The sequence below is a fragment of the Macaca nemestrina genome, chromosome 2, assembly GCF_043159975.1.
Source record: "Macaca nemestrina isolate mMacNem1 chromosome 2, mMacNem.hap1, whole genome shotgun sequence".
Taxonomy (NCBI): Eukaryota; Metazoa; Chordata; class Mammalia; order Primates; family Cercopithecidae; genus Macaca; species Macaca nemestrina.
Genome location: NC_092126.1, coordinates 108,333,150 through 108,348,993, shown reverse-complemented (window position 1 = coordinate 108,348,993; position 15,844 = coordinate 108,333,150). Strand labels below are relative to the sequence as shown.

The following is a 15,844-nucleotide window of genomic DNA, read 5'->3' as shown; positions in this document are numbered from 1 at the left end:
TTATTCGGTCCTTGCAACATCCTTATGATGCAAGTATTTTTATCCCTATTTTACAGATTGGGAAATGAGGCACAGAGAGGTTAAATGCCTTAACCAGGGTCACAGGTTACATCATTGGTAAATGGCAGAACCAGGACTTGAGACCAGGCAGTCTAGCTCTCCTGCCCACACTCCTAACCATCACCTTACACAACCTCCCCCCAAGTTTTATTACATTCACCAGAGTATTTGGTGAAGGAAGTCCCAATTTTGTTATGGCATTGGTAACTGTCCCATGAACTATATAGTTAATCTTAATTCCAAAAGCAAGAAGTCTGTTCAAGCATAAACTCATATCTCTTGAATCATTTTTCTAGAGGAACGTGGAATGTGGTGCTGATGGGACTTTGCTGTCTGTTGCAGCCCAATATTTTAAACAAGGCAAAAGGTTATATATGAGCAGAATAGAGTTTAACTCCAGATAGCTAAGGAGAGAGCCCTCAATGGCAAAGAAGTCTGATAGATCTGATACTAGGGTTGAGTAGCATGCATGGAGACCCAGATTCCAACCGTATGCCATACTCAGGATATCTAGAAACTCTTCAGTCAGTCAGTGTTTGCATGCCTGTGAGTCCCTAGTGTTCTTATGGGCATAAAGAGATAAGAAACTCAAAACACAGCACCTGCCTAAAAATAGTTTAGAGTTTATTATAGTGGGGGAGCCCAGGACCTTGAACTACTGCATGAACAAGACAATAAAATAAAATGCTCAAATTGAGACGTGGCAATTAGAAGAGAGACCAGCCTATAATAAGGTGCTAATTGTGCAGGCCAGGTATGAGATACAAAAGGTAAGAGCTGCTGCTAGCCACAAGCCAGCAGCAATAACATTACAGAGGTAGAGTAAATCTGTCCCACCCAGCCTTGGTTAATTAAACCAATAAAAGCCAGTTACAAAAGAGCTTCAGGGCAGTGCTGAGTCTGTGGTGCTGACGTTGCAGAGAGCTTTTTTGGAGACAGAAACTTGCTCTGTTGTCTAGGCTGGAGTGCGGTGGCACGATCTCTGCTCACTGCAACCTCCGCCTCCTGGGTTTAAGTGATTCTTGGGCCTCAGCCTCCCAAGTAGCTGGGATTACAAGTGTATGCCACCACTCATAGCTAATTTTTGTATTTTTGGTAGAGACTGGGTTTGGCCATGTTGGTCAGGCTGGTCTCGAACTCCTGGCCTCAAGAGATCTGCCTGCCTCGGCCTACCAAAGTGCTGGGATTACAGGCGTGAGCCACTGTGCTCAGTTGCAGAGAGCTCTTAAAAGCCCAGTAGGAAACCTTCCAATCCCAGTCCTAAGCAGACATGGCCACATTTTAGGCCTTTTGCTTTGCATTTTCACCATTAGCCCAGCACCCTCGAAATGTACAAAGTGAGTTATTGTTTTCCCTGTAGATCTGTTTCCTTTAAACACTTTACATTTGTCCTGCCTGTACCTTGTCTTAAAAGAATGAGGTAGGAGGATCCCTTGAGCCCCAGAGTTTGAATCCAGCCTGGGCAACATAGACCCCATCGCAAAAAAATAATAAAATAATAATAAGTAATAAAATAATGATAGAAATGAAGAGTATCTGTAAAGAATACTATCATAGTCTGGCCAGCAGGTCTTCATCTGTCTTCTAGACATTATAACTCGGGATTACAGTGATAGAAAAATTGCTAGTAATACATGGGTAAAGCTTACTCTTAATTAGAGGAAAGGTTATACAGTCTTCATGTGTGTTTCATTTTGGGAGAGTGATAGCGTGTTTCCTATGTGTCATTAGGGCATATTTGAGAAAAAGGGGTCACAGATCCTGATTACCAAATGTGGAAATATTTAAACACACACGCACTGATAGCCATGGAAAGTAACAAAGTCTCAAGTAGAAGTGGAGGGGTGATATCTCATATTGACCTGCTAGGGGAAAAAATGAGGCTCATGCCATGCTGCCTTTAGTTCCTTCCTGTTTTGCATTTTAAAAAATCATTTGCTTTCCTCCTCGGAAGCAGATTTTCAGAGACAAATGGCCAGTTCATTCATGGCTATCAACTGTGAAGGTGAGAAGGCTCCAGGTGCATGTCCCACTTAATTCAGTCATACATCCTAATATATTTGGAATGCATGGGAAATGTCATTATTTCATAGTCTCCTCCAAACCATAGCCTTCCTAGTATATATTGACTTGGTGCTTGAACTCTTGGCAAGACATGAATGTGTATTTCCTATTCAAGGTCAGTGGAGATGGAATACCTTTGGGTGAGATCACTTTCTTACCTTAGCAAGGTGAGCCTAATGGGACAAATACAGTTCTGGCCACAGTCCTGTTGCAGTAAAGTCTTCGGTATGTGAAGACTTTAAGAAATAGACCAAGAAATAGTAGCAGAGAATCTAGAAAGACAGGTTGGTTAGGAAGATAACAATCTATAGTGGAAAGACTTCCCGGCATCTTATTCCAAAGATTTGGGCTTTGCTATTAACTTGCTTTATGACTTTGAACAAGGCAGTTTACCTAAGTCTCATTTTGCCCTCAAGTGAGTATCTTGCCAGGTTTTAAAACTCAGAATGGATCCTGGATAGGCACATATTTGAATATTGAAAAATGGCCATGTTTAACTTGGAGTTTTTAAGACTTCTTTCATTTACCACTTTGTTATACTTAATATATTTTGCTAGTGCTTTTTTCACTCTGAAAAAGAATTAAATGAACAAAAGGAAGTCGTAATTGTATGCTGTACTTGATTGAAAAAACTAACCATGCTCAGGAAATTGCTAAGAGGGATAGTTGCTAGTGGGCTGCTTTTTGAATATTAGCAAATCAGGAAAAGAGGTTAAGGGAAGCTTTTGGTTAAAAAAAAAAAAAAAAAAAAAAATGTAAAATCCAAGATATTAACAAAGAAAATGTTGAATTTGCTCCTGAGAACAGAGGACTCATAGAATCTCAGCCCTGCAAGGGGCCTTAGCAATCAGCGTGATCTTCCCCTTTGTTTTATCAAATGAGGAAACTGAGGCCCAGAATGGTAACTGTCTTGCCTGGGATCGAGATTGTGAGGTTAGCGAGTGGCAGGATTGGGAGTAAACTCTGGCCTCTTGATTCCAAGCCCAGTCTTCATTCCCTTTAGCACTAGCCTCCCATCTATTTCCAAAGCCCTCTGGTGAATGGCAGGATAGCCCCTCACCAGGTAAGTAGGGGCTGTGTTCTCTCTCTCAGAGCCCATTACAGCCTTCTTTCTGTGGTCCCAGGTTCTCTCAGGGCTCTGCTCTTGCATTGTCACTTACAGTGCCTGGAATAAGTGATATCAGCAGATTCCTGAAAGTCAAATGGCTCCCCTTTTTGATCCCTAGTACCTCATACAGTTGCAATAACTGGTTCTCTCCCTTCCTAGCTAGTCTTTCAGATTTCTTTAAGCACTTTTGCTTTTAGTCCCTAAAAACATCCAAGCTCTGGCCTAAGTGATGTCACAGTGGCTGTGTGGCTGCACATGACACAACGTGGGCCCAGGTGCCATTCTCAACATCCTCAGGTGGGAACCTTTGCCGATTGGTCTCTACCTAGCATGGGGTGGGGGGGCGCTTTTTTGTCACAAAAAGCAGCATTCTGTTACTTGGCACCACAGGAAGTATTTCCCAGCCAAAGCAGATTTTAGGGATTCAATCCTAGGGTGACTCTTCTGGCTGAGGCTTCATGGCTTTCCTGCCTCCTAGGTTAGGACAGGATTAGTATTCTAAATGTTGGCTGGTATTCAGCCAGGGCCCCACCTTAGAGCCCAAAATGCTTATGTTCAGGCCTGTGGCCTGTGAGCACCACCCGATAATGCCACCTCTGCATAACCATGTGTGGGCAAGATAGCCAAACCATAAGTAACCCAAGGTCACTGATAGAAACCCTGCATGCAGCCCACCTGATAATGCCACCTCTGCATAACAATGTGTGGACAAGATAGCCAAACCGTAAGTAACCCAAGGTCACTGATGGAAACACTGCATGCAGCCCACCTGATAATGCCACCTCTGCATAACAATGTGTGGACAAGATAGCCAAACTGTAAGTAACCCAAGGTCACTGATGGAAACATCAATACTCCTCCCCTTTTTATTTTCTAGTTATTAGACAAAATTTAATTGTTGTAGTAAGTAGTGAAAGCAGGCTCTGGGGCAAGAGCAGACTTTGGAAGTACATCCTGTCTCCACCACTTCCTGGAGGTATGAATGTAGGCATGCTTCAGTTTTCTCATTTCTAAAAGCGGGATGGGGAAGTGGGCATTTATACCTGCAAAACAGAGTAGATGTGAGAATCAAACAGGGAGAGGCATGTGTAGCAAGCAGCCCCGTGCCCGGATGGAGGCAGGGGTGACACCTTCAATGAGGGTCAGGAAAGAATCAGGGCCCCACCCTACATTCAGCATATCCCACTCTGTGGCAACAATCAAGCAAAACTAGAGCCTACCCTCACAGAGGCCAGAAGGCAGTTCATTGTCAAATGAGATCATGCACTGGATTACAAAGGAGTTCACAAACCATGAGAGTGTCACTGTCATCGACGAGTGTTCATTGGGTAGCTGGAGTAGTCATTTATTGTTGCCTTTATGAAGATGCTCCCGCTGGCTTACAAACTGCATGTTTTGCCTAAAACATAAGTTTTCGACAAAATGTCAAAAGGACTTAAATTTTCACATTTGTGAAACAGGAAAATTTGACTAAAATCTACCACGTGGTCTTTAATATTTCTCCCAGCTCTAAAATTCTGATGTTTTTAACCAGTTACTCTTACAAGTGGTCTTGTTTTAAAGTTGTCTCAATTTTTCTGTTCATTGCAATGTATAAATGACAGCTATGAAAAGGGAAAGTAGAACGTGTTACCCAAATGAGTGGTGTCTTCTACAGATCTCCAGTGTTTGTGGCATTTATTATGTTACACTATACATGGGTGTGTCTTTTTTTTCCCAATTAAAAAAAAATTATAGAAACAGGGTCTCACTATGTTGGCCAGGCTGGTCTCTAACTCCTAGGCTCCGGTGATCCTCTTGCCTCAGCCTCCTAAAGGGTTGGGATTGCAGATGTGAACCACTGCACCTGGTTCAGGTGCATATTCTTTTTTAGTAGATCAGTAAAGCCAGGAGTTGGTAAAATAGCCAATTGTAATAAAATAATTATAGTAAGTAGAAGAACTGTCAGCCTCCATGAGCTCTCCAAATCCCAGACTGTTTTCTGAAATGAAGGACATTGGTAGGAGTCTGAGTGTGTGCATGAATGGGTTTTGTAAGAAGGTGGTCAGTTATGAGGCAAGAAGGAAATTTCAGTTTACTGATCACTTCCTGGTTTCCTCAATGAACTGTAATATGTGTAAGGTTTGGCTTGGAGGTAAAGTATTTTACTTTTTTTTTTTCCATTTGTTTTTTGTTGAAGGCTGAGTATGAAGGCTGAATATGACAGAGACAAAAGGCAGGCAGAGGGAGACAGCCCCTGCTGTAGAGAGAGAAACAGTGTAGACTTGTTGGTAGTAAAGATCTTATAAAACAGGCCAGCTCGCTCTGCCTGTCTGGACACTTTCCTTGGCTAGCAGGGTGTGCTGCAGAAGATAAGGCACCTTTCTTCTGTTGGGCTTCATACCACACCCTTACCTTTTTGAAAAAGTTTAGTGACTCATCCTATTTTTTAATGAAGTATTTCAAACATTGTGATTCATGGTTCATTCTTTGTTTTCTGAGACTCATCTAAAAAGTGGGCATAAAATTTGTAATCCTTTTGGATCCTTACACAAATTAAGGTAATTGTAGTGCAGGTGAATTAATTTTCTACTTGACCAGTTTTGTTTCTAAAGCTTCTAAAGCAAAGATCATTTATTTGATCTTTGAGGTTGCAGGGCTTGCTTGTGAATACTTTAAGACTATCACTCTAAAATGTGAGAAGTTTTAAAAGAAACAAACACCATGTTTTTAAGACTACGATTTAAACCATAGAAGGTTAATGTTATATTGATTAGGGTGGATTTCAGCTGAGAGTTACAGGCATAGCAGAAAAAATGCTACCCTCTTTCAGTGGACATTTTAAAGTGATTGTTTAAGGGTAGACTGAACTATTTAACTGTGGTAAGAATTAGTTTAGGTGAGAATTCAGTGTTTAGGACAGGTTCAAGAGGATATCAGACCAGCCCTCAACAGCAGTCTAGCATAATACTAGATTCATTAAAATGTCACATATTCACTTGAAACAAATTTTGGCTTAAGCCAAAAGCATCCTGTTTTAGAGTTTCTACTATTTTGCTGATGTTCATGACATCTGCTAAGAAGCTGATGAAATTGAGTTTCAATTTTATAGTTCCTACTTGTAGGGACCCAGAAAGTTTAATCCCTCAATTTTCGTGTTAAAGGTTTAGATAATTCTTATCTCTAAGCCAAGGGGAGATCATTGCACCTGATTTTGAGTTTGTTAAACCAGTCTGTATACAGCTATTTCATACAGGCTCCAATGGTTGAGTTAATTGCCCTTTGTTGTTGCTGCTTTATGCCATCTCAAGATGTATGCTGTTCACGAGTGCATGAATGTTCGGGTGGATGTGAGAATGTGGGTGGATGTGGTGTTTCAGAAAAGTAATCCTCACAAAGTACTTTGAGGTGCTTCCAAAGATTTGGTTTTAGATATGGCAGAACTGCTCCATGACTTTAGTGTAGGATCTTGTCTTATGAAAGCAGGCGAATAGGACTTGTTGGCAATCTGAGAGGATGGGGGTCCTTGGGACACTTGCTGGACTGAGAACAGTGGCATTAATACATTGAGTAGAGAACTTCTATGTTTGATGTGACAGTCATGCTTTGACCCCGTCCATAAAGCATGGACTATAGGTCAGGGTTTTGTTTGGGGTTTTTTTGCCACATGATAAATATTTGTAGGGATTTGCTCCTCACTCAACAAATGTTGTAGCTGGATTCTGCCCATCACTAGCAGTCAACACTTGGCCAGGCCAGTTCATCCTGGCCAACCCGATGAAGTGCCACAGTGGGATGGGGCCCAAGAGCTTGGCATTAGCACCACCATGTTCAAACCCTTTGAGCTGCCTACCATGGAGAGACAGCATGGGGATTGAGGCATAAGTGGTGTACCTCAAGGCTGACCCAGCAACCCAGTCCCTGGGGCTCATGGAGCCCCAGACTCCACTTCACTGAATATATTTGTGTCTGTCAGTGTGGGTTAGTGGAAGAGCACACTTGTGATCAGGTGTAATGAAGCACGTTTGTCATATATGGATCTGGAGGCAATTCTCTGGACCAGAAGCAGTTTTTGTTGTTGCTTTTAGAATAGCACTAATTTCAGGCATTTCTTGGTTTTGGTTTCTAGAATTCTATGAAGGAATACTAGCTGATTTCCTTTGACTTCCCATACACTGCCCCCCACAGAGCTCAGATAATCATTTTGATGCCACATCTTATCAGGATTGCTGGCACTAGGGAACTCCAGAACACCTCTGGACCTGTGGATCCATTTCTCCTGTGACTTCCTTACCCTTGCCCCTTCCCAGGCTTAGTTCCTTTGTCTTTCTGGGCTTCAGTGAACTCTTCTATCAGGTGAAAAGAATAATTACTTTGAACATGGAATACTAATATATGGGGGCGTTAACTCTTTTTCATGCTATAAAACCCTTAGCCAAAAAACTTCAATATAAATTACTATAATTCAAATTACAAAATGATAATTGTTCTAGATCTTCCTTGGAAAACTATTAGCCACTTAGAGGAACAGAAAACCTAATACCAAAATGAGACTCAGGCCTGTTGCCCTTGTGCCTCCCTGGACTTGTCGGCCTCTGGACTCATTGGCCTCTGGACTCAGACCTCTCATCTGTCTTGCCTGTCACTTCCAGAGTGGCCTAACCACGGCACGAGTACTGTTCCCACACAACTTTCCTCAGAAACTTTATGGCTCACCAGTACCTTTCAGGATGAAATCCCATCTCATGATGAAATATTAAAACTTTCTAAAACACAACTTTCTCCTACCTATAAAGCCTCATCTCCAATCACCTCCTCTCTTCCCTACAAAGCTTGCATGTGTCCACAGCCACACACACAGAGCCCTGGACATCCTGCCCCTCCCGTTCCCCACTACTACCACCAATTTTCCTGCCAGGCCCACCCGGCCCCCCTTGCCGTTTTGTAAGCAGTATGCTTCACCTGGCTCCAGGCGCTGCTCAGAGCCAACCCCTTCAGAAGTCCTTGCCATGGAAAGTCTATTTATTTCACTTATGATTGTTGGGGTTTTTGTTGCTTGTGGTGTTCGGGTTTTTCTGGTACTGTTTGCCCCTTTTTTGTACTATTCATTAGTCACCTAAGTGTTAGCATTATTGTGGGTGTGTCTGTTTGATATATGTGACCAGTCACTCAGGAACTATTGATTTGAGCACATATACCAAACACTAGGCTACAGAGCTAAATAAAATGGAACTTGCAGGTTAGTAGGAAAAAAGCAAATAAGACTAGTGTTATTAGGTTGGGAGCTGGGGGAGGGAACTGGCAGGGCCTGAGCAGGGCAGCACACACAGATTATTGTCCATATCATCCCTCATGTGTGACTCCCTGCACAGCTCCTTGCATTTAGTGACTGCTCCATGAATGTCTTTGAGTTGAACTGAATAAAGAGAGGAGTTTTTAAAGAGCAAACAGGGCAAGGGGCTGGGGTGAAGGAGACAGGGAGGGGGAACTAGAGGAGGCTGCCCCTCTGAGAGCATGTGCTGACGGGTGGTTTGGGGTTTAGGGCCCATCTTTGGGGCCCTGTCCCAGAGCTCCTTGGAAGTAAGGACACTTGTAGGGAGGTGGGTCCTTGGCAAAGGTCTACTGCTCAACCGTAAGGATTGGAGTTTCTCTAATTCAAAATAGAAAAGGAAAAGGGGGTCTATATTTGCCTTTTTTGTTTTTGTTAGGGGCAGGATAAAGGGAACATATACAGTTTGTTTCATGGTTTTTGTTTTTGTTTTTGTTTGGCCATATTTCTCAGATTTTCAGTTGGCTAATTTAAGGAACAAATCCTTATTTGAAAGCTACTTTTGTTGCTTTTGGGAGGTCTGGGGGTTAAGCAACCTTTTTGTAGCAGTATGCCTTTCTTGGTTTTGATTGGGATATTTTGAAATTCTAAGTGTGGAATGTGCCCTTCAGGTCAGAACTTGGTGTCTGGCCCTGCCAGGTACACCTTTGGCTTGGTCCTTTCCTAGATCACAGGTTCTTACTCACCAGCGAGGGTCATGGGAAAACAGAACTCTTCTGTACACTCTTTGGTCCCACGTTGTTTGAGGAGAGAACATTCTGGTTACTTGAGTAAGAGTCAGTCCACTTACCTCATGGTCCTACTTGACACACACTGCACCATCCAGAATATGGTCACAGTCCTGAAAGTAAGCAGACAATGCCTCTAAGAGGCTGGGATCACAAAGCTCATGCATTCATTTAATCAACACGTGTATTAAGTGGCTACTCTGTGCCAGTTACTGGGCTAATAAGGGAGGGCCTCCTCCCCTCAAGGACTATGTGGTGAAGAGCTTAGCAGTTGTTCCCTGAAGGCCTATTACCCAAAATGACTACCCTTTTGCAAATAAATCTAACAAGACTAGTTTATTCGCTTTTCTAGCCCACAGCCAATTAGCACTAGTAAATAGAGGATGTGTGGGGATGATTGGTGACCATAGACACACAAATGAGTAGGCAGGAGTGGAGGAGGAAGACAAAGGATCATATACAGAGATGCCAGAATGGCAGTTATAACAGTCTGAGCAAGCCAGTTGATGTGAAGCTGAGACCCAGTGAATTTCAGTAGCCCTGAGGACATCGTTACCTAACACACTCCAGTAGGTGATGTTCCTGGTAATAACTCTAAATAAATCTAAATAAGAAATGATTGATTATTGTGCTTAAGGCACAAACAGTTATAATAGCCTTCCCTCCCTACCTCCCTCCTTCCCTCCCTCCCTTTCTTCCTTCTCTCTCTCCCTCCCTTTCTGTTTTAAGATTTCCATCTTAACCATCCAAATGGTTAAAGTGTGTTTCTGCTTGGAAACAAGTCACATTTATCTGGGAAGTTACTTGTGTGGAAGGGCTTATTCCTCAACAAAACCATGCACATGAAACATAATTCTTGTTTAATCAAATCATTGTCATAAATACAATCAAGAATGAGGAGTTGTCAAAGGATAGAGTGCAGCCACTCTGAATATTCTGTGAATATAATGTAATCACTGGAAGTACCTAAGGAGAATTGCTCTAAAATTTATTTTCAGTGATTATCCATTTATGAAAGCCATACTGTTTATGATAAAGAACAGTTTGATAGAGTGTGCAGGTTATGGGGAAGTGGCCCACAGGCTGCAGATGACAAGAGGTTTTGCCGTCACAGATGTGGGTGGGACAGTGAGTTGTAACTGCCTATCTCCATCACACCAAGCTGTTCTGCCGGGGAAGCAGGATCTGTTATTTACTTGATAGCCAACAACTGCTTGGAACCAGGTGTCAGCAAACTTTTCTTTAAAGAGCTGGAGAGTAAATATCTAGGGCATGTGTGTTACAGCTACTTAACTCTTGCCATTGTAGTACAAAAGCAGCCAGAGACAATTTATAATCAAATGATGTGGCTGTGGTCCAACAAAACATTATTGGTTTTGAGCTTAAATAGTAATTGTGAGAACACAGGTGATATAAATATAAATCTGTATGGCAGTAGGAAACACCAAAAGAACGCTTGCAACTGGAGGTTGTCAAAATGTGGAGCTTCAGTCAGCTTTTGAATCATTGTGTGATATCAGCTTTTCTTTTCTTTGGTTTTCCTTGAACAGAGTTTGTAATTTTAGAATTTGCTGGGCACAGGTCAGGACATCCCTGATCTCTGATCTTCTACTGCCCTGTTTGGTGCTTCAGAAGGGGGGCGTGCATCTTTTAATGCATTTAGGTTGTCTCTGGCAGGACTACATTGCCACTGTCCTCTGGAGAGCACAGGATTGCTGTTAGAAAATTTTGGTTGATGGACCACCAGGAACCAAGACTTTTACTATACTTAAGATGGTTATTTATTATTATTTTTTTAAGACAGAGTCTCGCACTGTCACCCAGGCTGGAGTACAGTGGCATGATCTCAGCTCACTGCAAGCTCCGCCTCCTGCGTTCACGCCATTCTCCTGCCTCAGCCTCCCGAGTAGCTGGGACCACAGGCGCCCACCACCACACCCGGCTAATTTTTTGTATTTTTAGTAGAGACAGGGTTTCACCGTGTTAGCCAGGATGGTCTCGATCTCCTGACCTCATGATCCGCCTGCCTCGGCCTCCCAAAGTGCCGGGATTTAGGCGTGAGCCACCGCCCCCGACCAAGATGGTTATTCTATCTCTATGTGTCATGACTTCTTGTCACTGTGATAGTGACTGTATTTGTTGAGTCGATGTTCCTTTGGGCAAATATGTAATAGCATATTTAACTGCCTTTCAGCCATTAATTCTCTGCCACCTTGAGAGGAGTGGCCCTGACCTTATTCTTCATTATTAGTCTGTGCAACTTGCGACTCTAGAATGTCTGTCATTTTGAATAGTAGTTACTGGTTTGCTCTCCTAACTTTTTGGACATGTCCTTACTATTCATAACAATACTGAAAGCCTGCCTTTGCCCTTCAGAGCCATAGTCTTAGGAAGCATACATGGCCAGTGCTGCTTTTGAGTGATTTCTTCTGCTATGTAGTTACTTGAGTTCTCAAAAGACAGAGATATTCCCTGCCTGTGTTGTAGCCTGTGCTATGGGTGGCTTTTCCATGGCACCTACATCTGGTGGGGCGCTTGAGCCATCGCAGTTTCTAACTGAGAAACCTGGTTGGTGGTGCAACAGGCCAGAGAGGGTAAGGTAAAGAAGAAGAGAAGGGAAATCTATGCTTTCTGTGTCTTGCAGCACATGCTGTGGATAGACATTAGTCATTGATTCTTGGTTATTTCATTGCTGTCTCCAGAGACTTGAATTGCAGCTTCTAGAGAGAAAGGGTGCTTTGCTCAGCACTTGTTTCTGAAGAAATGGATGTGTTTCCTAGAGAAAATACATGTGCATAGCCTGTGAGGTGTACAGAGTGTTGTGATCTATATCGTTCATCACAAGCTCTTCCACCAGTTCCCTCAACGCTCATACCAGCAGTCCTGGGAGGAGGTGGCCAGGGCTGGAATGTAGATGTTTTCACAGGTGAGGAAACAAAGGCATATGAAGCACCCCACAGCCAGGTGGTAGGAAAACATCTTTGAGCTCGTTCCCTTTCTCTCTGCCTCTCCTTTTAAGTCAAAATTTGAACATCTACTGAGGCACTGTCCACCTAGTAGATCTCTAATAACAAGGAGACCTAGGTTCTAGTGCTACCTCTAAATTGCCAGGCTGGGCCGGGTGCCGTGGCTCATGCCTGTAATCCCAGCACTTTGGGAGGCCGAGGTGGGTGGATAACTTGAGCTCAGGAGTTTGAGATCAGCCTGGGCAACATGGCGAAACCCCATCTCTACAAAAAAAACCTAAAAATTAGCCAGGTGTGGTGGTGCATTCCTGTAGTTCCAGGTACTTGGGAGGTTGAGGTGGGAGGATCGCTTGAGCCTGAGGTGGGAGGTCAAGGCTGCATTGACCTAAGATAGTGCCACTGCACTCCAGCCTGAGTGACAGAGTGAGACCCCACCTAGTCTCAAAAAACAAAAAACATAAATTGGCTGTGTCCGCTGCTTCTGCTCTGGCTGACCTTGGGCAAGGCATTTACCCTTTAGAGGCTCCCTTTTTATTATCTGTCATGTGAAGGCCCTGTTTCAAGAAGGCTAAATTGACTCTCAGAAGCAGGGAAGAGGACTCATGTTTTAAATGAACGAGGTGATTAGGTGGCTTTGCACATAGGGGTTTGCAGATAGGTAATCACAACTCACTTTGGGAGTAATTTTGTCAAACCTCCTCAATGATAAGACAACACCAAGTTTCTGGATTCTTTCCTCTCTCTTTCAGATGCCAGTATGGACAGAATAGCTTATGATGCTTATCCCCACCCACCACTTCCGAGACATTGAGCGGAAACCAGAATATCTCCAACCGGAGAAGTGTGTCCCACCCCCCTACCCTGGTCCTGTGGGAACCATGTGGTTTATCCGTGACGGCTGTGGCATCGCCTGTGCCATCGTTACCTGGTTTCTGGTCCTCTATGCAGAGTTTGTGGTCCTCTTTGTCATGCTGATTCCATCTCGAGACTACGTGTATAGCATCATCAACGGAATTGTGTTCAACCTGCTGGCCTTCTTGGCCCTGGCCTCCCACTGCCGGGCCATGCTGACGGACCCCGTGAGTATGTCTGGGCTTGTTTTGACCAGCCCACACTCTCCTCCTCTGGCTCTGGCATGGCCATAGCCTGCATGCTCCCCCGGACCTTGGGAATTTGGAGAATAGGAGCGCCAGGGGAGGGTGAGGAAGTAGACCTCTGCCTTGTTCAGAGTTCTGTGGAATTCTGACTGGGGAAGAGGGGTCAACACCTGTACCACAGCCCATCTGTCTTGGTTAAATGATACTATAAGTACATGGATATATGCATTCATTGGGCCTGCTGTGGGAGGGGTTTGGTCTAGGGGAAACCTGCCTCTGGTTTAAAAGACACAGATAATCTTGAAGACTGGGACCAGATGATCAGAGCAGAAAGCATGCTGGAGGGTTGGGTCAGGATGGGGCTTCCCAGTGAAGACAGTGCTGGAGCTAGGTGGACTTCAAATTAAAGCCACATCCAATTCCAGGAACCTGCACGGAAATGGCCTTCACTTTGCTTGGGCGAGGTGCGTCTTTTCCTGAAAAGCTGGACAAGCCTGTTTCAGGCCGCAGCAAGTGCCTCTTGGTGAATATCTGTGGGTAAAGCAGTAGTGTTCTGCTCAATGACTTAGCTGAATATACCAAGCTGCGCACGTGGCTATTGAATGTTTGTGCACCCTGGTATTAAACCCTCTGTTCTGTTCCTTTTCTTGTATGGGAAAAGCAAGAGAATACATTATTTGATAAAGACCTTCTGTGGCTTGTTTCAGTACGTGGGACGTGTGTGTTTAAATTAAGAGAGGGAAAGCACTGCTACTAGACACTGACCATACAGATTTTGTTTCTGTGAGCCCCAGGGACAGTGAGGTAGTGATGATAATGATGGGCCTGAGCTAGTTCTTGTCTCAAAGGGCTCCATTTCCTGCCGGTTCAGGTGGTGGATTATTATTAATCCATCCCAAAGGAAAGCAGCTTTCCCAACTCAATTACATGTCAGCCACTAGTCCAGACAGCATCTCTGTTCATGCGCATGCCTTAGGAGACCAAACACACTGGCAGGCAGGGGCCTGTTGGCCTAGTATTTAGCACTGCATGCGGGACAGCCATCACCTGAGGGAAACCATGTATATGGGTATAATCCTAAGTGTCCCCAAACACAAGGATATGAAAGAGTTTTCCCAGCAGCATCTATATGGTCATGCTGAAAATAAGTTAAGGATTTATTCAGAAATGTTTATGATACCATTGCTATTGGGGATGCAGAGGTAAAAGACATTGCTTCTCTCAGTTCATAGTTTACTGTCTACCAAGCCCCAGATACTGTTCTTACCCTCAAGATGCCCTCTGTCTAGAAAAGACAGGTGACGATAAACCTGTGTGATGAAGGTTGTGGCAGAAAGAAACATGGATTGCTGTGGGAGAACAAGGGTGGGGAGATTAATCAATCTATAGAGGTGACTGCTTGGAGGAAGCAATGCCAAACCAGCTCTTGTCCAAGCAGTGGACATTGAGGACAGGAAGGCAGGCAGAGGGAGCCGCTTGCAGAGACATAGGAATGTAGGAGTGTGGCTCCTCTAGGCACCAGGAGTGGTGGGAACTTAGGAAGAGAATGAATTTAGGTTGGTGACGTGGGTGAGGTACCTAAGGAGGAGGATAGGAGTTGGATGATGAGGGGCAGTTTAGGGCCCCTAAGGATTTTCAGCATATTTTAAACAAAACTGTCATTTTACAAGTCTCACTCTGGCAGTAGTGAGGAGGAGTGGCACTGGTGTGGGAATAAAATGAATGGCCATGTTTCCTGAGTGCCCGTTCTGTGAGAGATTGCTTTCTGAGCAATGGCTACAGTTATGAGCAAGACAGATGCAAATTCCTGCCCTTGTGAAGCTCACTTTGTAGTGACGGGGTCAGGTAGTAAGGACATGATTGAACAGGGTATTTTGGAAAGTGATAAGTGCTTTAAAGACAATAAGACAAAGTGACCAGGATGATGTACTGTTGACTCTCTGGGGCAAAGGGGGACTACTTTAGATCGAGGTGGTCTAAGGCGCCATCTCTGAGGTGGTGCCTTTTGAGCTAACCTGAATGACACAGGGTTACAAGCCAGGCAAACGAAGATCCAAGGGTAGAGAAAAGAGTAGATTCAAAGGCCCAGAGACAGAAACATGCTCAGCACATCTGAGAAATAGGACTAGGACTGGGGTGATCAAAACATGGTAGCTGGGGGTAAGAGTGATAGAAGAGGTGAAGAGGGCCTCAGAGGCCAGATTGTGCAGGGCCTGGTAGGCCTCTTGAGAACTTTGGATTTTATTCTAAGTGCAGTCAGCAGCCTTCAGAGAGACAGGGTGTGATCTGATTTGCATTGTGCTTGCAATGGAGATTCAAGGTGTTACAAGTAGAAGCAGGGGGACTAGAGGTATTGCAGTGGTCCGGGCAAGACATGGTGGTGGCTCGGACCAAAGTAAGAGCAGTGAAACCAGAGAGAAGCTGTTGGATTTGGAGTCTGTTTTAAGCTACTAGTTTTCAAGCCTGCCTGTACCATCTCTTGGAGAGCTGTTTAAACGTACTGATGGCTGGGC

General features: G+C 44.0%; 1 protein-coding gene across 12 annotated transcripts in view; it reads left to right on the top strand.

Annotated features, from left to right (window-relative positions):
• LOC105480321 (zinc finger DHHC-type palmitoyltransferase 3) overlaps positions 1-15,844 on the top strand; it is a 57,651-nt gene that overhangs the window by 2,748 nt on the left and 39,059 nt on the right. For 6 of the 12 annotated variants that reach the window (XM_024792489.2, XM_024792488.2, XM_011738989.3 and 3 more), the window contains exons 2-3: positions 12,984-13,317; positions 13,757-13,854. In XM_024792489.2, coding sequence (XP_024648257.1) covers positions 13,008-13,317; positions 13,757-13,854 — 408 coding nt within the window. In that variant the 5' untranslated portion in view covers positions 12,984-13,007. Of the gene's footprint in view, positions 1-3,625; positions 3,957-12,983; positions 13,318-13,756; positions 13,855-15,844 lie in introns of those variants that run through there. The other 6 variants (XM_024792491.2, XM_024792490.2, XM_011738992.3 and 3 more) reach the window with 2 other exon arrangements.